General features: G+C 50.8%; 1 protein-coding gene across 3 annotated transcripts; it reads left to right on the top strand.

The window, feature by feature from the left end:
• The first annotated feature begins 255 nt into the window (after positions 1 to 255).
• Positions 256 to 11,521, top strand: LOC119103436 (uncharacterized). 3 transcript variants are annotated; one of them, XR_005094764.1, is made up of 7 exons: positions 267 to 326; positions 3,065 to 3,152; positions 3,960 to 4,136; positions 4,729 to 4,782; positions 9,053 to 9,236; positions 9,410 to 9,736; positions 10,813 to 11,521. XR_005094764.1 is itself a non-coding variant. In XM_037226965.1 (6 exons), exons 2-6 carry the CDS (start codon positions 3,141 to 3,143, stop codon positions 9,505 to 9,507), a joined length of 525 nt encoding a protein of 174 aa, XP_037082860.1. In that variant the 5' UTR covers positions 267 to 326; positions 3,065 to 3,140; the 3' UTR covers positions 9,508 to 9,902. The 3 variants fall into 3 exon arrangements, 1 of the variants encoding a protein (XP_037082860.1); XR_005094765.1 differs by lacking the exons at positions 3,065 to 3,152; positions 10,813 to 11,521 and adding an exon at positions 4,992 to 5,336 and having other exon boundaries at positions 256 to 326; positions 9,410 to 9,902; XM_037226965.1 differs by lacking the exon at positions 10,813 to 11,521 and having other exon boundaries at positions 9,410 to 9,902.
• The last annotated feature ends 10,179 nt before the right edge of the window (positions 11,522 to 21,700 follow it).

Here is a 21,700-nt window from a genome sequence, read left to right on the forward strand (position 1 = left end):
CACCAATTTAAGTTGTTTACAATACCCATTTTTGGTAGCTTCAAATACAAATTCGATTAATTGCTATATAAAAAACGAAAATTATATATCTTTCAATATATTAGAATTTTACTCTATATTTAGAGGTGCATGTAAGTATGACATCATATACTTTCGTATCAATTTTTCTTGTGTTACAATGATTTCAGCGCGCAATTCAGAAACGTTGGATCATGCCGTGTGTGAGGCATTCTCTACGCATCTCCCTCGCCCGTCAAGAGGCGCTGTCGTGTTGTGCGCGGGTTCGGATCGGGGGTTGTGGGCGCGCCGGTGGCGTTGGACGGCAGGTGGGTTAAACATGTGCTGATGAGCAGCAACAGACCTGGGTACTGAATGCATTGCAAGGAAAGATTGTGTGTGATATGGTAGAGATTCGGCTGTAACCCGCAATCAGTGTCCCTCGTTCAGTCTTGAGTGCTGTGCGCGATGCTGGTGAAGTCGCACGAACAGCTTGCCTTCATCTGACGTCGCTCACAGAGAACAATTTTTAAATTCTTTCCAGTGTATATTCATGGGGAACAAAATGTCTTGGGGTTAAAAACACTAAGACACAAGTTTCAGACACTGCCTTTCAATTGTAATGTTCTAGGTATAGACATGTGTAACACTCACTGCTTGCACCTCATGCCTATATCTACAGTGAACATTGACAAATGGTGGGTTAGGGGGAGCAGTTTGCAGCTGTCCCCACCACTTAGGCTTTGTTCTGACCCAACATCCTGAAGGTAAGGTCTGCCAATAAATTTTGTTTTCCTGGGCAGTTGCACCTCATCAGCAGTCATGGCAAGATAAACATGTCCATGTATACCACTGATCTATGATGTGCCCTTGTGTGTCAAGTAATAGGATTATACATGCTGCCAACATTTACGTCTCAAGCATTCCTCACTGTGTATGTAAGATACACACATGCCATGCTGCAGATGGCTCCTTGAGTTGAATGGCATTGGCTCATGTTTATTGGGGTTTAATGACAACCAGCAACCAGCATATTGGCTTCTGGAATCTTTGTGAAAATGAGGGCTTATTTCCTTGAATCAGTAATCATTGTATTAACCTTCTTTTGCAAAGGAACTTTTCATGCAAAGTGTTCCCACTCTGCTCTGTTACTCATGTGCTGAGTATATTGGATCTGGTACTTGGTGAGGCCTACACATTCAAGGAAAAGATGCACCTGAGAAATAATTTACAGTTGCTCAAAACAACTCATGTAGAAATGTAATGATTGAGTCTATGCCCTGTCATTGTTTTCCCCTGCCTGCTCTCAACCCGTGCACAAAACATGGGAGGCATGAATTTGATGTTTATTTTTTATTATGGATATTAAGCAGTACATAATATGATGAGTGCATCGGGGCATATGTGGACGCCTGGCTGGCAATGCCACCCGGTGGCGTGGCCTGTCCGCCGCCTGTGCCAGCTGGAGGTTTTTAGGCATATTGTTTGGGCTGAAAAAGAAATGTTTGGAAAATTTTTGCCATAATAATTTTTGATGTGACTTGGAGACCTGGATCCATTCCAATTGCTCAGCTGATTAGAACACCTGCCTTCTGATCCATGCACCTGTGGCACAGTGGGTTCTAGACACTCTAGGAGCTTGCTATTTGCTTGTGACTGGATTGATTATCTGCACCAAGCACCTGCACTATTTGTCTGCACCAAGCTGGTGGTAGGGGAAGCACTGAAGATCAGGTGATGTCAGAGTGCAGGACTGACATGCCAATCAGTCTGCAACATTAAACTTCTGTTCCCAAATTCTACTGTTGACCTGGGATTTCATGGTTGGCTGATGGGGCCCAGGGCTCACACAACAAGAACCACTTAGCATCGGGATATCCTAGGAATCCATCCATTCCAAAAATTTCAGACTGAATCATTTTTGACAATGGGAAGGCTCATCTGGGGTCAAAAGTTCAAAATTAACCTTGTGATTCCCACATCAGCATTTTGGGGATCCCCAAAACCCCATCCTGCCTGGAGCCCACTCAGTTAGAGTGCCCACCTCCCTGTCAGCGGGCGTAGCTTAGGCTCGCGTGTCCGTGATACTGGCCAACAAGTCACTGACGACGCTGCTGTTGTCCGCAAATATGCTGATTACTGCTGTTTTGGAGACATCCTCGGGGGCAAGTTGCTGGATCAGCTCATTTTTGGAATAGCGCATGATAAAATGCAAAGAATACAAATGGCAACGGTGTGGCTGATGAAATAAAATAAACTGTCTGAGAGGCGTCCAAGTTTCAGCGGCGCTCTTGCCATTTGTCACAAGTTGAGGCGTCAAGCTCAGAAGACCAAGTGACGATCAGTGACCATGCTTCCGAGATCAGCCAGACCCAGAGAGCACCAACTGGTTGTAGCTTGACCTGCTGACACGGCAGGTGATCGCACCATCAGTGCTACTATTGCTAGTGGAGAAAAATATTATTTTCATTTCTTTATGTCCAAGCCTTTTCGATGGATGTAATTCTGGGATCAGAGCCTGCGCAAAGCAGCAGTGTAGCCCTAATCGCACCATCCATTCGAGAAAGGCATGGCCAGCAGCATGATGTGATGGCTAAAGTTCAAGGTGTTGCTATACTCTGCACGTTCCGTCCAGCTCTCTGACGTCACTTGGTCACTGAAATAGCTGCTTTCACGTGTAAAGCGACTCGAAGCGTGTGGAGCTTGTAAAGCGACTCGAACCCACCCTGCCATGGGTCGGCGAGTTGAAATACAGGCGCACAACTGAGCGATCGGGACGGACCATTAATGTTAGTCATAATGCTCATCAGATGCCGCACTTTTAAAGGTTTAGTTTGAAGCCGAATCAGACCTTTGAGCTCATTTTAACAGGTCTGTGCCTATAAACGAACGAGACCTATATGTAGTTCTAATACCTATAAATAAGCGAGAACCTATAAATGGGCGCTTCGTAACACGTTATTGATTCCATGGGCCCGAGACCTGCTTGTGTAGTGCATTCCCAAGGTGTGAAGAGGCTTTACCTGAAGCGTCCCCGTTGCTGACAACGCCTTCTTTGTCATGCCAGGCCACGATCGTATCAAGTGGAGTCATGAAACCTAAGTGAAACGCACTTTTCAACGCCATTAACCGCAACAACTTTAATGCTAATGGTGGTAAGGATAAAATGTACCTGTAATGGTGGTGGGGCATCCAAGGCCAACGACATGTCAGGTTGCCTCTTAACCGCTTGTTTCCGAAAGTACGATCATCCACGATGCTGAGTATGGTGGGGAGATCTCGGCCGGGATTGAACAGAGCCGCTGAGAATGCGATATGGTCGTGTCACCACTGCTGCATGTATCCGCCCCCGTTACCTGGGCATGAATGGCCCATTCACGCCGGCGAGAAACATGCTTCATTTCGCCATGCTGGGTCATTTCCTATGCACCATTTCGCCATCAGGACTTGTTATGATGACCCATTGCTCTAAACTGTTTGTTATCACAATGATTAGCGATTCCAAAAAAGCTCCAATTTATGCGTTGCATGGCAGGCAAACCTCAGGTGCGGCAAAAAAAGGTGACGAGTTTTTGTGGAAACCTAACTAAATGCAGGGTGCCATCGGCAAGTGTTCCCGTCCCACTGAATGAGCCTGCAAAAGACATTCACCAGTAACACCCCGTCATCAACATCGCCAGCACCGCCAAAATCTGTCCTTCAAGGTTGTTACGTAACGTCATGATTAAATTCTTATGCCCGTCCATTACTTATTAATCATTAGCAATGGTTTGTTTTTAATTCAATTTTTTCGCAAGTGTTCGGACCAAATCTTAACAAAAGTCAGCAGGTAAATTCCAGACACAAGGCAAGGGATTTCCTGTAAATCATGGATCAGTGGACAGGATATGTAAGCGTGGAGGTAACTTTGGGCAGCTCCTGTACAGTTGCAGCCAAATGATATTCGTCCTACCACATTGCAGACATGTGAGGAGGACGAGATGGGGTCGCATGGCATGTCAGCCGAGCTGGACGCCTCGAGAATGGCACATGCCAACTACAGTGACGAGTCGCTCCGAGTCAAGGCTGCGTACCAGGGGTCAAAGCGGCAGCTCTGCTCCATCCGCCGCGAGACCAAGGTCCTGTTTGACAACAACAAGGTAGGTTGGCCGACCCACAGAATGATATTGTCGGGTGGCCAGAAGCCCTCGGACTTGGTGAAGTCTTCCGCGGTCCATTGTCTTCTGTGCCTGTGGGAGAACAAATATTGTCTGACCGATGCGAACGGCTGTCTTGATTTTGCTAACTCACCTGCTATGGGTGTGTTCGAGAAGCCATGGTCAGCCATGACTAGATGCCGTTGGTGGAAAATGTGCTGGTAGCAATTCTATCGAAGCTGTCTGCCGTTAGCCATGATTATCGGGTGCTCAACATTGACGCTATTTCCAACAACTGTTGGCTGGAACATCCGGGAGTGGTTTCAACGGCGACGATTGAGGTCAATGAGAACAGATGGTACAGGCTGAACCGCAATGAAGCAATTTCGCCTCGTTGATTTGCTTTGCGCTTGTTAACTTACGCTTTCAATCGTCACACTTTAGTTTTGGGGTACCTCGCCTGCCAGCATCATGCCCAGTATTGTGCACTGCATAAACTAGCATGCGGAACTGAACAATCATTCTTGTCAGTAACCGACCCGTGCCGAATATTGCGACCGAGCCTGGCCTAACCTTGGCGATCTACGTCCCTCAGGACGCGACGGACCAGACCGGGGAGGATTTCGGCAACGTCCACGATGAGGAGAAGGTACGCGGCCGTCCAATGGTGGAACGGCTGCAGCCAGACGCTACCATTCGTACCTCTGACGTCCGCACACCCGGGCCAATCTACAGTTGCTCATTCTTCTCCAATAATCAAGCCCTTACGCCCAGTTTGCTGTCTTCGGGCGGTTCACGTACTAGAGCCGTGTCCGCTACCCCACCCGGCACGACCCCGACCCCCCCCCCCCCCCCCAGGCTGCAGCCGAACGCTCCAGCAGACGGCGGACGCAATGGAATGCCTGCTCAATGAGACCAAGGACTACGTCGAAGCCAAGCGTTTCAAGAGACTAGAGCAGAACATCAACGAGTTGGAGATCGCTCTTGACACCGCCAGCAAGTCGATTGTCGGGGTACAGAAGGCGATCCGGCGCTACCAGCCCAAGATCGGCGAAACGACGGTGCGCCATGGAGAGGGAACTCTGGTTAAGGACCGGACTCCGGGCGCAGCTGGACGCCTCAGAGCGAGCCAGGAGCGCTCTTGGCGTCCAGCTAGAGGGGAGCAGGGTTCTGCCGGAGCGGGCCGACGGCAGCCGACGCCAGGTGAGCGCGAGGTCACGGGTCAGAGTGAGGTCACAGGGGATCAGCAAAAGTTGACTGGTAGATCTTCTCGTCGTCGCCAGAAGATCAAACTAGATGATGCAGAGCATCGGTTGTTTGAGGACCGAACCCACTGGACTTCAGGCAAGCAAGAGGTCAAATGAGGACTTGTTTTAGTGCGCTGAGAGAAGTGTTCACTGCTGTGAAGGCCAGGGAGGCTCATTTGTGTTAGCGTGTTGGCAGACATTTGTGATTTTTTAGATCACCAATTACATGATCTGGGCCCAGGGTCTCAAAGCTTGTTAAAAAGCGAGGTAACAAAATACGGCCAACTTTGGACACGGAACATGGGGAAGGGGAGGGGGAGGGAGCATATCAGCACAGTTTCTATGGGCCAAGGTGTTAAAATTAGCTACTGGCCGATTGTGTGGGACCAACTTCTCAGGACTTAGACGTACATTCGACATTTGCTCCTGCGTTAACGAAACTGACGGCTATGGTTGCTTTCGAGAAAACCAAATTGTCTCCAAGTCTTAAAGCGTCCCTCCCCAGTGGACATGATTCTCAGATGCATGATCAACTAGACGCAGGAATAGCTTTAGGGAAACTTGGTGGGTTGGTCACTGGTAATGATTATTATTGGAGTTTTATGGTGCGCCGACTACTTAGGTCATTTTGCACCCGTGGTCTGTTCATTGTATGACATGGATGAGTTCAATAATAGTGCAGGGACCCCAGTCATCGGACTATTAGGCCATCGGCTCACCGGCTGAAACAGTATGCGAAGGGTCCCGTTCGGTATTTGGGCCATTCCGTAGTTATGCTATGACCCGTTTGATTGGCGTTTCACACACCGCCTTTCATTGCCAGACGGCACCGATCAGCGAAAGAGGTCCTCTGATATTTGCTGTTCCGTTCAAGTTTCTGTTCTGTGAATGTGCCCATGGCCGCGTGGGGGCTCGTTGCCGACAAAGGATGCCCTGCTAGGCACCGTCCGCCCTGGCCGATACCGCTCGTCCCTCATTCTTTCAGGGTCCCCGAGTAATGCGAGAGGCCCTCACCTGACATTCGCGGGCCCTGATCTTGTTTGGACTTCAGCTGCTGTCCCTAATTATGATTTGTTGTATGCATGCATTGACGTGCTCGGCTATAGCGCTATTCTTGAGTGAGTTGAGACTCCCAGTGTTAGTTCCTTCGTAATTCGCACCACTTCTCAAACTCCGCCACGATATTGTACAAAACGTGATTCGTATTCGAAACTTGCGCAAGGAGCATTGCGTTGGATGAAGGGCCGACTGATGTCCGTTGATCCCAGAGATCGTGCTGGACTTACGTCATACACGAATAGCTCGATTAAAATATTGTTTGTGGCCTTGAGCGCTACATAGACGATGAGATGGCAGCATCCGCGTGACTTTTCTGTGGTATCATGCATGCCTGGGTGGCCTTAGTGTGTGGTCTGCATACGTTCTCGGGCGTCAATCTAAAAAGCCAGAGCTCTTCTATCTTAAAAACGGCATGGCTGTGAACTGCACCGAATCCTCGTCAAAATGGTCATTCCAATTCAAGACCCCATACAAATGTAGAACACTTATTTTAAGTAACACATCTACTGGTATGCATGTCACTATAAAGTAGCGTTTGGGATTGGCACAGCGGGCGGCAAAGGCCATCCACTGAAAAGAGCAGTGGTTAAAGTTGGAACTCGTGCGTCAATATAAACGATGTGACACTAGTGCCTGCTTTCGACGAGTGAGGACTACGAGTGACATTTTTCACACAGCTAGTTGGGCAGTACCGCAACGTCATACAAATGTTCCATGACGCGATCAAATAATGACCCAATGTGTAGGGTGCTTACCAAATGGGGAAATCGTGTTGTCTAGAGGAGTCTTTTCCACTTAATAGCACATGAATAGTTTGGTGAGTTTATCTCATCATCTGATGATTGCTTCAGTATCTTCAAATGTGGAGCTGCTGCCTTACCATGCAGACATTTTGTTTCTTACATTTGTATGTGAACTGATCCACCGACTCGTTGACTTGACCCAGCTGTAAGACTCCGATTCGTCGACTCAAATTCAACTCCGAGTCACAATGCAATTTTAAGGCCAAACTGTTTTTCCCGCCTCGACGAAAATATGCCCGATGTGGGAATTGATTCGGAGTCCCCTGTGATGAAATCCAGGTGCGCTTACCGCCATGTAGGTTCGTTCTGATGTTCACAAAAGACTGCCTACTTAACGATGTTTTTCTTGGCTGATTTAGATATTTTTCGACTCTTTCCTGCCTCCTCAGACGCTTTTTTCATGTTCTCGGGGCGTTCCACTTCTGCCATGCAAAGACGCAACCCGGTCACAGTATTCGAACGGGTTTTCAACACCACTGGCAGATGATCCGGCGCTTTCACCCAGAATGTCATGATTTGCGGTCAGTTCAATAGTTTGCCCGTGTATACGACAGCCACACTTCATTCATGATCACGCCACCTATGTAAGAGTTTGACTGCTTATCGATAGCCAGTATCTCGGTTCATGTGAACGCATACTCCTGAAACATATGGCTTGGCTTTCATGACTTTAAGTGCTTAAAAAATCAAATTTGTCTTTGTCAAAGGCCTAGACAAACCAGCAATACAGCATGAGGTTTCCATTTTCGATCAATTTCTGCGTTTTGAACGCAACTTTGCTGAGTGTGAATCAGCGTCTTTTAGATCTCCTTGTTTCCATGCTTAACTTCCTCTGTCATATTACAAGCTGACCTTATGCTGCATACTGAAAAGCTGGGATCACTGGCAAACGCAGTCGCCGACTTGTGTCCGTTAATGCACTTTGTGAAGCTCAACAAGGACTGAGCCGCTAATATCACCAATGCAAATCACTGGCGCGTCATAAAAAGCGTGATGATATGCGCTTCTCTTCAAGCGAGTATGTCACCTTTGTACACCTTTCACTTATCAGACGCACCCGATCCGGTAGACAATACCAGATTTCTTGAAATCCTTCTGAAGAACTCATAATTTCTTTTTGAAGTAGCCGCTCTATGAAAGCAATGCTTTTCGATTGCCCTACTTTTGCAGCATGTATTCTGAAGTGTTTGCAATGCGCATATTGATTAGAATCATAGTGTGACAAATGCTACGAAGGTTTCAAGCACTCTGTGCATAAAACAAACATCGGCAAACATGAGGCTGCTGTCACGCGAATTCGCCGAAACCTTTTACTGTAGGATTGACTGTATTTTACTGTATATATTACTGCATATATATATATATATACACATATATATTACTGCATATATTACTATATATATTGACTGGATTGTACTGTAGGATTACTGATCAGCTGGCCCTCAACCAATGCAATGCTCTTTGCGCAAGTTTCGAACGTGAATCACGTTTTGTTCTATATAATGGCAGAGTTTTGGGTGGTGGTGCGAGTCATGAAGGAATTAAGGCTGGGAGTCGAATAACTCCAGAATGGCGCTATAGCCGAGCTCGTCATTGCATGTAAAACAATATCAAATCACAACTCGGGGCAAAAGTGAAGTTAAACAAGACCGGGGCCCACGAATGTCAGTGGAGAACTCACTGCCACGCTTACGCGACGAACGTTGTCCTTGTCGAGTGTGCTGATCGGTGGAAATGCTGACCTGTCGCACATCGCCGTCGTCTGCGCCGCTGCGGTCCGCTGTACAGCGTGCTCGGTCGGTGCCGGCAGTGTCGCGTCGCTGGCTCCAGGCAGTGGACGACAGCCTGGCGCGCCGCCTCCACCTTGCCGGAGACGACATGCTGCACGTCAGCGATGAGCGCCTGGAGCGGCTGCTACGCCGCATACGGTCTGCGACGGCCCAGCACCCAACGTAGCTGGTCACCGATATCGCCGTTATCCGTTGACGCCGTCTGTAAGTGTTTTGTGCGTTTGTCAGTGTGAGTACGACAGACACCTCTAAGCGCTATCATTTAATGGCGTATACCTTAGTCGTGGTGTCATCGGACGGAGTCTGGGAGCGAGGGCAGAGGCGGCAGAATGCACAGTGGCGCGCCGACTGAAACTGAAACCCGTGTTTCGTTCCAGCCCGGCTCCTCGGACATCGAGTGGAAGTGGATTTGTTCCATTTCGGTGCGGACGCAAAACCTTTGAAGAGACTGGACACCCGGTGTGCTCAGCTGTAGCCCGTCACGCTGCCTCCTGGGTCTGCCGAGCGGTGCGCGGCGGTGCTGCTACGCCGCCCGCCGTCCCTGCGACGGTTGGACATGGCGGACAGTGGCGTGCGGGGAGAGTGTTTATCACTGCTCCCCGATTCATTGGAGGCTCTCTGGGCGGCCAGATGTGAAGATCTACAGCCGGCGTGCCTGCGTCAGCTGACCCGCTGTCCTCGCTCGCGGCAGCTGGACGTCGCAGGTGTGAGGGGGCTGCAGGCAGCAGACCCTGCGGCGGTGCTGGCCGGCTGTCCACAGCTGGAGCGGCTGCCGGCGAGGGATCTGCACCCGGGGTTGGAGCTCTGCCTGCCGCCGGCCGGCTTTCTCTACCTCCGATACCTGAACGTGACCGGGTCTGGTTCCGTCACTGACGTAACCCGGGGGGGGGGGGGGGCTGCTCGGCCTGCTGCCAGACCTGCACACTCAACGTGAGCGGTGAGCATACTCCATATCACGCAGATACCGTAGTCATTGCGGTCATGCATCCGAGACGATATATTCTGTTAACAATGCAGTTCGTGCATCGTAACTGATGACATTACATGGAGATTCATCGCCAACACCGACGAGTTCTTTGCATCCCAAGTTCGTTTGTGAGCGGGGGCCGGGGCTCTGGACTTGGAATGATGATAACCACTACGTGCACATTCGTACCTGACTGCCGACGTTGCTGGACCATACGGATGCCAGTTTAGATGCCAAGCTTTCAACAGCTGTCGATTATCACACACGTCGTTCTTACATTGTCAGGCATTTGTTAAACAAATCGTCTATGTTGTCAATATGCTACACAGGGGTAGTGTGGGGGACACGGAGTGCATGACTCAATGCTTACGGCGAATTCGTTACGTAGGTAACACCGAGCGATGATGGATAAGACGTAACATGTTCATATTTTGAGCACAACGTCACACTATCCCAGGTCATCAGGATGAATGTGTGAACAGCACCATGCTGCCAAATGAGGGCGTATTGCAAAGCTGCGACGCGTACCCGTGATGTGTTGAGATGGCGGGCTTTACGTTCCACCTTGTCTAGATCGCTTCGCAATGCCAATAGCGGCAGCACAGTGATAGTGCAATTGAAGTGACGCACTGGAGTCAGCTGTTCCATATCAGTACACGCTCCCAACTCCGCATACTGTGGCTCTGCCATGGAGTTGCGGAAGGCGGCTTGTTCACAGTCCCAGCGGTTCAGCTGCTGTTAATATTCTGACGTCATCTGTCGATGACGTGATAATGCTGATGCCTTGGACCCGGTCCACCTTGTGTGTTTCAGAGTGTCGCGGGTTGACAGCTATTGGCCTTAGCTGCCTGCCCCGGCTCAGGGAGCCGCGTGATCTTCACCTGTACGGGCTGGAGAATGTGACGGACGTCACACTGGACCGGCTGCACGGGTCCTGGCTGAGAGTGCTGGACCTGTCCCGATACGAGTCCTGTTCAGCAGATGGTGTCACGCGGCGAGCTCACCGGTGGGGACGTGACGAAGGCGATTGGATGGGGAACGTTGTAAACTGGGGGAGTTCCACGTGGCCTGGACATCCTGGGAGTCTTCTTGTTATTTTTTAGTTCGGTGTGCTTTCCGCATACCCGAGTCCAGCCGAGGCGGCTAATATGTGACCGATCGGTAGTCTAAGCTTAGCCAAAGACGGGACGGTGTTGTAGGCCAGTAAACTGCAGCCTGAATGAGCCAGGATGTGCCCACTTGTGCGTCCGCTCCCAGGGATGCCACGTGGTGCAAGCCCCATGTTTCCGAGGTGTTTCGGCTGTACCCGGCTCTGACGTCACGCCAGGCTCCTCGCTGCGTCATCCGTCTAGTAAGAGCCGGCTGCAGAGGGCGGCACCCGCTGTTACGGCGGGGTTAAGTCCGCAGGCTGACGTATGTTGACGCTGGCGAACAGTTGATGGGGTGCGCGACGTATCACAGAGCTCGTAGGTGGTGAGCCGTTCGTTTCTCTGTGAGCTGGCGTTCTGGGTTTGACACGTGCTTTGCTATGTTGCAGGCTGGTACTGGGCTCGGCATGATCCGGCTGACAGCGGTGAAGCAGTCGGGTCCGGCGAGATCCCCCGCGCATCAAGTGCGCCTGGCGCCGGTCGGGCCAGGACGGGCTGATTCGGATCGCGGTGTCGCTGGTGGAGGCGGCCTCACTCCCGGCCAAGCTGTGCCCGTCGTGCCGTATGCTGACCGACTTTTTGCGGCTGAAGGCCGGCGACATCGTGACGCGGCGCGATGCCAGCAGTAAGGTGGGCCAGGCTACAGCCGTGTCGAGTGCGCAGTGGCCGGTCGGTAGACGCGGTGCGGCCCGGGATGATATGGACGAGCTGCGCCAGTACCTGACCCGCCCGGGCGCCACCAGTTGGTCCGCATCTGCGACCGGTGCCGGGCCGTCAGCCGCACCACGCCCGGCGGCGGCCACGTCGGCGCCGGGCGGTTCCTCAGCTTTGACGGCCGGCTGGTGGCACAGTCGTCGGCTCCACGCCAAGGCAACCGAACAGCGCAAACGGTGGGGGGGGGGGGGGGGGGGGGAGGCGGCGGAGGAGGAGGCCGCGGTCACGCCGTCAGCCGCAGGACGCAGTTCGTCCGTTGGACAGCGGCCGGATCCCAGAGGCGCGGACCGCTCGGCGCGATGGGCCGCGATGAAGAACAGCAAGACGCGCCCCAGGACCAGCCGTGGTCCTCATGAGGGAGGGGCAGGAGGATTCTCCCAGATTATGAGCAGCCTGCGCATCTCCTGTCATTGGCACCGGCTGGTGTTCGCTGCCGGTAGTCAGGTGTTGTCACATCTCGACCAGCCCCAGCTGCTGCCAGCTGGGGTGTGGGCCCGGCCGGCACCTGGACCGGCCTGAACGCGACAGCGTAGCAGGGGCGGATCAGGCGAGGGCGGCGCCTGGTGCACAGCCGGCGCCCGCACAGCCGGCACCAGAGGCCTCAGCCGTGGGCGACGGAGCCGCGCCACCACTGGCTCGACCATCCCGAAGAAGTCTCGACGCGGGAGAATGTTATCCCGTGAGGGCTAGCAACGCTGGCAGTCCGCCCATCCTTGGTTATCCCACACACCGGCGACAGAGAAGCGCCCCATCGATGTTCCACACCGTCGGCTAGCGCCTGTCCTGAGGAGTTCGGCAGCCCCACCGCCAGGCCTCGGAGCCGGTGTGTGTCTGTGTCTCAGGGCGGAAGCACGGCACTCCAAGGAACCCAGCGGGACGGAGCGCGCGACTCGGACAAGGAGACCTTCGACGAACGGTTGGGCTGGTGTCCTGTTTCAGCACCACAGTGGTTAACCGACTTCTCACGCTGTGATAACAGCTATTGCAGCATTATCTTCCAATGGAAAGTAGGCATTCATTATATGGAAATCCGCTTCAATACCGCAAACAAGTCGGCATGCCTGTGGTTCACAGATAATCTTGATAATCTCTCTAACACAATGTGACGTACGGAAAATCGCTTGGAGACGGGAACCGTACTACTCACTGAACGGATCGGCTGCCGACCACTGCCTTGACACACCCGGTTCTCGGCGACGCGCTTCATTTTTGTCATTCTTGCATGCCTTGTGTGCCTCGTATCATCTCGAATGATCAATGCACAACACACCCGGCCGAGCTGCTTGGGTTGCAGGGGAAGTGCATGATGCAGGCATTCTGACTGATCGGCAAGCACGGCTCACTCGACCCGCACCCCGAAGGCCAGCCGGTGCACGTGGACGACGACACGGACGTGAGAGCCGAGAACCCCCACGCGATGAGGCAGCGGCGCAGAGGGGCGCGCAGCCGCGCCCAGTCCAACGACCACATCACCTAAGCTGACCATGTCCCGCCTAGTCTGCTTCAATTTGTACAATAGAGAAATGTGCGTGAGCCGAAAAACATCGGATATTTTCGAATAGCTGTGCGTTGGCTTCAGTGCAAAGAGAGGCGAATGTGTGCAATGTGGTCTGAAACCGGGTTCATCCTCATGTTTGTGTCGTCATAAAACTTCCCTATGATAGTTAACTTGTTAGCTATCTTATCGTGCTCCCAAGACCTTGCTATAACGACGAAACAAAAGCACTTCCAATGTGAACATCCATGTCGTGAAAACTAAGTGCGTGTGGGTGGGGTGGGGGGTCCGATTGCTGTGTGTGTATAAATGGCAGGTATAGGCAGGTTGTCTTCATGTAGCAAGCATCGCTCGAAGTACGTTTATGTTTTCTATATTCATACTCCTCCTTTTACGTGCATCGTTAGGTGCTCATGCGCACGTGTGGCGCTCACTTCAGGCTGTCGGTCCGTGGTAACCGCGCTTGAACCGCAATTTATTGATGCTGTGATCGCAGATACTTTTACGCGGATTCAACTGAGTGTTGAGGAATCGCCAATGAAATGTTCGGTGTGCTTTGTGAATACATGACGTTGATCACTGCAAATTCCTTCAGTAGGATAAAACGTGGCATGTATCTAGACCCCAGACCCCAGCTGCCTCGACAAGGATCAGTGGTTGACGGCCTGAAAAATGCATAAATGGTGCAAAGCGTCATTCGCTGATAAGTCATAGCAGGGGAGCATTGCAAACCTGCAAGGACAAGGTCACCCAACAATGGCAATGTTAACTTAGGGCGTTGATACAAATGTTTGGAAGGAAGCTGAACCTTACCTTATGGAAACACCAAGATCCATCTCCGAATGCGGCGAATAACCGTCCCATTCGTTACTCATTGTTCATTGCTTATCAAAAGTCTGCGAAGAGCCAATTTTAAGTCATAATAACCCGAATGTCACCACCCAACGCCCAGGAAGAGAAAGTCAAAACCTACCAAAACGGCTCCTAATGCCATAGCACCTTCCTGATAACATACAGCAACACTTAATTACATGCCCGACATTTCCAAACATTTCAACGAAATATTGGAAGGGTTTTTTGGACAAATGCCGAAGTTCTGTAATTAACGGAACACTACAATAAACGCCCGGACTCGCAGTTGTGTGGATAGGGGGTCATGTCCTCCCTTTCCTGTGGAAATAGGAACCCCTGTGACTGGACGCCTCAGTACATTTTGGGCGTTTAAGACGCTCCTAAGTTTCCTTAACATTAAAAACGTGTCCGGTAACCATCGCAATGGATCCTGATCTTAAAAATGCCCCTTGCATCCAGACCCCAATCCACATTCAGACTGGCTGGCGACCAAGGCCCTGGCGAGAATCCAACAACGCTTGATTGTCAGACACATTGAAACTTGACTTTGGGCCCCCGATGTTTACTAATATGAGAGCCTTGTTGTCTTGAGCAGTCCCCTCCACTTAAAACTGTGCCAATAGTTATAGGCAAGCTTAGTTCATCTTAAGTAATGCTCGCTTTAATGCATTGAAACGTGGAACATTCCCTTCGACTCAACTGACATTGTTGGCGCGTTCGGCCGAGGGATAATTATTCAACGAATAATTATCTCAACTAATATTAATTATCAAATGATATTGATTATTGGTTGAATAAATTATTCAACCAACAAACATCCACAGAAACTCCCCATTTACGGTCGGCAAGCTCGGAAATAAACTCATGGGTCCGTCTCCCGCGTGTCACGCACAGCCAACGATCATAGCTATTGCATAGCTAGGAAGGACTCTCCATCTTGCCCATGCTGTGAAAATATTACGGGGATTCTCCCTCAGAACGGAACGTTATCTAGGACCGATATCCGTGTTGGCAGTACCGAACGCCATTCCGGGAACTTTGCTAAGATTCTGTCTCTGGGTAATTTTCTGGCACAGTCTGTCGGTCAGGTGCCCCCTCGAATTCGCGGCCGGAGAGAACAGAATGCAAAAGCAAAAACAAAACAAAAAAGCAAACGTTGGCCTTGATTCATCGGAATGGCATTGAACCGTATGAAATGCGTCAGTAGCACGGGGTCATCATCGCAGCTTGAGAAACTGGTCGGTCTGGCGGCCCGTTAACGTTAGGCGGTGACGTTACAAAGTCGCACCAGCTTGCGCGGCGGCGTTGCATGGCAACGCCAACTGCGTCAATTGGAAAACAGCAGTCGCGCAGGAGTGTTGTGGTCTCATTTGATATCGTGCAGTGTGATATCAAGTCTGTGTTGATGCATGGCCTCGGTGCGTGCTGTTATGTCGCGGATGTAAGAAATTCGAAGTGGCGTGTGAGCTTCTGGCAAGTTAGCATCAAAGGCAGGTTTTTGCAGCAAGATGCCATCCTGTGCAGTGGCTTCCTGCAAGAGTACTAAACGGCACAGTAAAGGCATTTCGTTTTTTACGTTTCCAAAAAACGATCCAACTGTCTTAAAAACATGGGTTCACCGCTGCTCTAGGGCTGACGCCATAAATGTAGAAAATGCGGTAATCTGCTCGGCTCATTTTCAAGATCATGACTATGACCCTGGCTATCTGGTTAAGGCCAGTCTCATGCCCAGTGTAAAACCACGCCTGCGACCAAGTGCGGTTCCTTCAGTGCAACTGGACATCGCCGGCACGCCTAAGTGAATGTGCTCTGCTTGAAAAGAAAATGCCCGTCTGTTTTATGCAAAAAATTTTTAAAGCCCAATTCACCGTCACTAATGCGTGCATAATCTAAGCCGCTCTGTGCAGTTTGTTGATTTCAATTCAAGATTCAAACGAAACTTTTTAACCATAATCTTGTCTGCAAAGTGGGGTCTAACTACCACACAAGTGGCAGCGCCATCCATGGTACACGGGCGAAGGGGGTGAGGGTGAGGGGCGTAGCCGGTGCTTTGCGACGAGGAGGGGAGGGGGGGGGGAGGTCAAGTTTGTATGAGCGAGTCCTAATCCCGTTGACAGTACGTCTACGCACTGTGCACTTACTAACACACCCCACAACCGCGAAAAAGGGCAGTGCTCAGCGCATCAATGAGCTACCGATATTGGTTTGGCCCGGTGCTTTAGTTCGTTCAGCTGCGTACCGTACGTGTTCACTTATCAATGTGCAAGCCTCGTTGCTAATCAACCGGTTTTGCGCCTTTCGTCTTACTGTCCATGGTAGTGTCTGAGATTTCCAATAAAACTTTTTTCGTGGTCGCCAAATTCCGGGACTACATACTGTATTATCGTGGTGAAAAACTGCTGCTGTGCCCAAATGATAGACCTTGAACCTCACCGGCGGAGACAAAGGAGGGGGAGGAGGAGCCTCGGAGAGCCGTGCCTTTGTTATCGTACATTTTTCAGCCGGCAAACAGCAGTGGCGGCGCCAGCCCACTGAGACAACCCATGCACTGAAATGGGAGCATGAAACGGGCCATCCAGACGGATTCATGGTTATGGCCTGGAGCACAGCCCAGGCGGGTGGGTGGGGTGGGGGGGGGGAGAAGGGGCTAGGCCAGGCCAAATCTTTTCTTCCTATCGTCGTAGAAACATCTCAGAATGTTAGAAGTCGGTATTCTCTCTCTCTCTCTCTCTCGCTCTCTCTCTTCCTCTCTCTCTCTCTCTCTCTCTCTCTCTCTCTCTCTCTCTCTCTCTCTCTCTCTCTACTCTCTCTCTCTCTCTCTCTCTCTCTCTCTCTCTCTCTCTCTCTCTCTCTCTCTCTCTCTCTCTCTCTCTCTCTCTCTCTCTCTCTCTCTCTCTCTCTCTCTCTCTCCCTCTCTCTCTCTCTTTCTCTCCCTCTCTCCCTCTCTCTCTCTCAAACACACACACACACACAACACACACACACACACACACACACACCACACACACACCACACAAACACCACACCACACACACACACACCACAAACACACACAACGCACACCCACACACACCACACACACACACACACACACACACACCACACGCACGCACACACACCGACGTGCCCTTCCCCTTAGACAATTATGATGATGACGAAACCTACCCCCAAAATAGCCAATGAACGGTTCATCACTGGATTCGGCCCACTGTATTCTCAGAGCTGGGAGGGGGAGCCCAAGTTTGGTGGCTCACCTCCCTCCGGCTGAAAAGGAAACTGCGCTCTGGTTGTGGAGTACGCCAGGTTTTTATTCACGTACTTCCAAGTAACTAGGTTGTCAATTCACATTCAGATCTATTGATTACGTACTCTGTTGACTTGTCCCGGTGCCGGTAACGCCGGCGTGAATTTGAAGGGCACGGGACAGAAATATCTATAGGCTTAAGATGTTGATATCTGGACGAGGTGTTGGCGGCATTTTGGACATAGCCAAAAGTTTAGCCAATAACCGTGGCTTAAGGTGTGTCAAGCGTATCCATGTGCCCAAGGTCCGGCGCGTAGTTGAATATAGCCGTGCTTCTGATGGGCAGAAGCAGATAACTATGCTTCTTTGCTCTTTAAGTATCATTGCCAGATATCGAACCCATAGACAGGCGGGTGCGCTTGGTGCCTAGCATCCCGTGGGATCTGGGGTACACGACCAGCGTCGTTTCTTTTAACTCCTATGCTTAGGCATGGGGTTGTCAATAAGAATTACATATAGCCCCTCCTTGTGCTGTGGTCGCTAACGGTTTGAGAAATAATTGGAAAGTATAATTGTGCCAGCTTGGAACAAATGGATCATGATTGATGTAAGTCCGTCTAATACTGAGGCGCTCATGCACTTTCTCGTACTTTGGTATGGCTACGGGCCTGACAAATATACATTGCAATTATGAAAAATGTTGGAACGCATTTCGACGGTTGCATGGATAATCACAATCTAGATAAGCTGAGGGTAGGGACTAAATGTGCTGAAATACGTTGTAAGAAACGGGCTTTTATGGCGATAGGTTTCAGTGCCATGAGTGCCTCAGTGGAAGTGCCGCCACTGAGAAACGGTTGTGATGTCACTGGCCACGGTTTTGGTCCACTGTTCATCAGCCCAGTGAAGTGTGCATCTGCCTGCTACCAGTTTCAGCTGAAAGATAGCGTCAGTGTCTGCATGCCATGCCCTTCCCCTCCCGAAAAGTGTTGGTGTATGGGTTTAAGGGCCCTTGGAATGCAGTGGTCATTTATAACAAAAAACTGAAACACAAACATAAGAGTAGGGGCGGAGCCAGGGGAGGGGTGTCGGGGCGGCCACCTTTACTTTGCTTTTTAGACCGTTAGTCTCGAAGACATGCCACACCGTCAAAGCCTAAAAGACACCCCACGACCCCATAGAGTTACCTTGAAACCCTAAAAATGTATGTTGGCACCTATAGGAACTGACACCCCCGCCAACCGGCAGAAATGGTGCCGATGGAAACATTAAATAATGGCGTTAGGGCGCACTCTAGTATCGTTTGTTCATCCCTGTGTAACTTGACTAATTCGTACCCCATCCAACAGGCAAGAAAAAAGAAGTGAACGACTTAGCCATCGAGCCAAGCAGGCGCTGGTTCGCTCAGTCCTCGGCTCGCGGAAAAACATCCTTGAACATGTGCCATCCAGGTCAGAACGCATGAGCGGCACACAACGCGTGTGGCTGTTGATTGTTGACTGACTGGGACACGTGTGGCACGCGTGAATGCTGTTAAGTGCGAGGGGCTGCATGTGAGTAGATGGTGAAACAGGTAAACAAGCCTCCCTGAAAAGCTTCAAAGCATCAATTGCCGAGTGTCACCGTGCTGGTCACGCCCAGTTTATGTCATACGAACAAAGGCAACCTTTGGTGGCCATGACCGTTCTAGGGGTGCCGAAATTGTGTGTGTATCCTCGGTGGTGGGTATTTCCGCCATTCTACGCCATGCATCGTGGGCTTGCGTAGTTATTGACCTCAGTTTTGGCCTAAAATCGTTATACACGTATATTAGGGCTGTCCCTGCCGAAATTATGCTGATAAACATATGTCATGTTCTGGAAACGTCCGAATTGATATTTGAATGCATTAAACACTCAAACGCTGGGCGATGCCTAAAATACGTGCAAACTAGCTGTATGCGCCAAAGACATTTTCCCATTTACTTGCCGTCGAAACGGGTGTAACTAGCAAGTAGCTTACTTAAGCAAGTAGCTTAAGTGTAGCTTATCTGAATACGCTCGAAATCAAAACTTTCTCACGAAAGAGTAGCCGGCTCAGACTCCAATTTTTGATGCCACCGACTAAAAACCGTTGCCAACATTTCGGAATATTTGTGAAAAGGAATATTCGGCCCATTGTCATACATTGCGCCTCGACCTAAGGATGTAGGTTTGCCTCGACCTCACGTAAAATTGTCGGTTTACTGCGCTGGTGTCAATGAAGGTATGCTTGCACCATTTTTCAACGAGGCTAGCATATCCCTTCCGTTTGCAGCACAGCTGGCTGTTCTGGCAGCACTTGGGGAGCTGAGGTGGTCTCGACTTCTCGCCACCCACTGTCTGGCAATGACGCAGTCGTCTCGCGTACCAAGTTTCGGGCAGTGAATGAAAGCCCGGGCTCGTCACCTGCAGGCGACGCTGGACCGAAAAAGACGAAAGGGGCGGCGAGTAATGCTCTCCATGAAGAGGCGTCTGAGAGTCGCTGAGGGGAAGGCGTCGACGCTGGACAGGTTGGTGAAGCTTGGAGTGCTGACAAGCAAGCAACTCCGCAGTGTTGCTTGCTCCTCTCGTCGAGTGCAGTGGACAAATCAGGACTTATCTCGTGCATTAGGCCTGCGATGCAGGAGCCGCAAAGCCTACGAATACGTCAACTCCGTCCTGCGCCTGCCGTTCCCATCCTCACTCACCCTGTCCTGGAGGACGCGTCACTTTCGCGTCACGCCAGGGGTGATGGAGGCAGCCGTTACGGTTCTGAAGGCGGCCGCCCAGGGCATGAGTGACATCTAGCGTCTCTGCGTTATGTCGTTCGGCGAGATGGCGCTGGACGGATGAGTCTGCTACGACTTCCCTGCCGACCAGCTGCTGTCAGCTTCGAAACTGCAGCTGCTCCTGGTTCGGTCCCTCTGTGGGTCATGGAAGCAACCGTTATATTACGGTTTCGATGAACCGATGACCCAAGAAACACTGACGGATGTCATCAACGTGCTGGAGACGCTCAGCCTCCACGTGGTCGCCGCTGTATCCGACATGGGGACTCCGAACGAACTCATGTGGCGTAAAGCAGGCGTGACGGCTAACAAGACGTGGATTACTAACCCCGCTGACCCAGGACGGTGATATTTTTTCCCGGAACCTTACGTATTGTTTTTTCACTTATGTATCTATCAGTCTGTTTACTTATATGTTGACCGCAAGGCTGACACCTAAAATTACAGTAAAATACGTCACCTAAATTCTCAGTAGTCTGCACATCTTGCTACAACATCTATGACACACCCAAGGCAGTCAGCGCATTGTTCGATAGCTCATACAAACGCGGCTAGTGTTAAGTCATTTTGTCTTCGTCCTATCTGTAATGTGGAGCATGTTTTGTTTATGAGCATGTTAATTCGATATCTAAGAAGCGAAGTGCCGTGCATTGCCCTGGGGTCATCGGATTACTTAGGATTACCGGTTTGGTCTTTGCTGAAATATCAGGGATCCCATATCTAATCACATGTACGAATGTACTCGAATCGCTAGACCTACTGTGGTCAGGCACCCAAAGCGTCAGGCTCAACGTTAATGTTATCGTGTACTTTTTCCTCCAGGAAGGTGTGGTTGTTCGCTGACACCCCTCACCTTGTCAAGCTTATGAGGTGCCATGCCGTGGCGGAAGATGGGGGGCTACTGGTCCCAGACGGACGTGGTAGCAAAGCCCTGCTTAGCCGGGCCACATTCAGCGAGCCGCTGGCTGTTGACGGAGGCGAGCTGATGATTTGTCCGAAGCTGACAAGCTTCCACCTTGAGGTGAGAAGCCATAACTGAACCATCTGCGTGCTCTGCCGTGGTCAGATCGGTCTGGTGAGGTGAGATCAGAAACTGCATGTCGAATTTTGCTTTTGAGCACAAGCACAGTTTGGCGTGGTCACCCACCAACCGCAGAACGACCGGAACGATCGTGTCTCGGATTCCACTGAAAATTGGCAACAGGGGTTATCTGATGCGTAGAACTCATGTGGCACAATATTTATTTTCCCTGATTTATGGGTCACGAGATATGACCCGAGACGCTTTCTTACGTACCTAAACCATTGACACGTTCTTAGAGCGGTACCGCAATAATGATCCACAGAATACTATCCGGGTGTGTAGCTTTTGCGATCGCAAATATTTTTTTTACACTGAAACTGAAAAAGGAAATCACATAAGCTGCTCAGTGCATGTGCGAAGAGCATATTTACGTAGA

This window comes from Pollicipes pollicipes, unplaced genomic scaffold (assembly GCF_011947565.3).
Source record: "Pollicipes pollicipes isolate AB1234 unplaced genomic scaffold, Ppol_2.1 Scaffold_5724;HRSCAF=6776_pilon_pilon_pilon, whole genome shotgun sequence".
In the NCBI taxonomy this organism is placed as follows: Eukaryota; Metazoa; Arthropoda; class Thecostraca; order Pollicipedomorpha; family Pollicipedidae; genus Pollicipes; species Pollicipes pollicipes.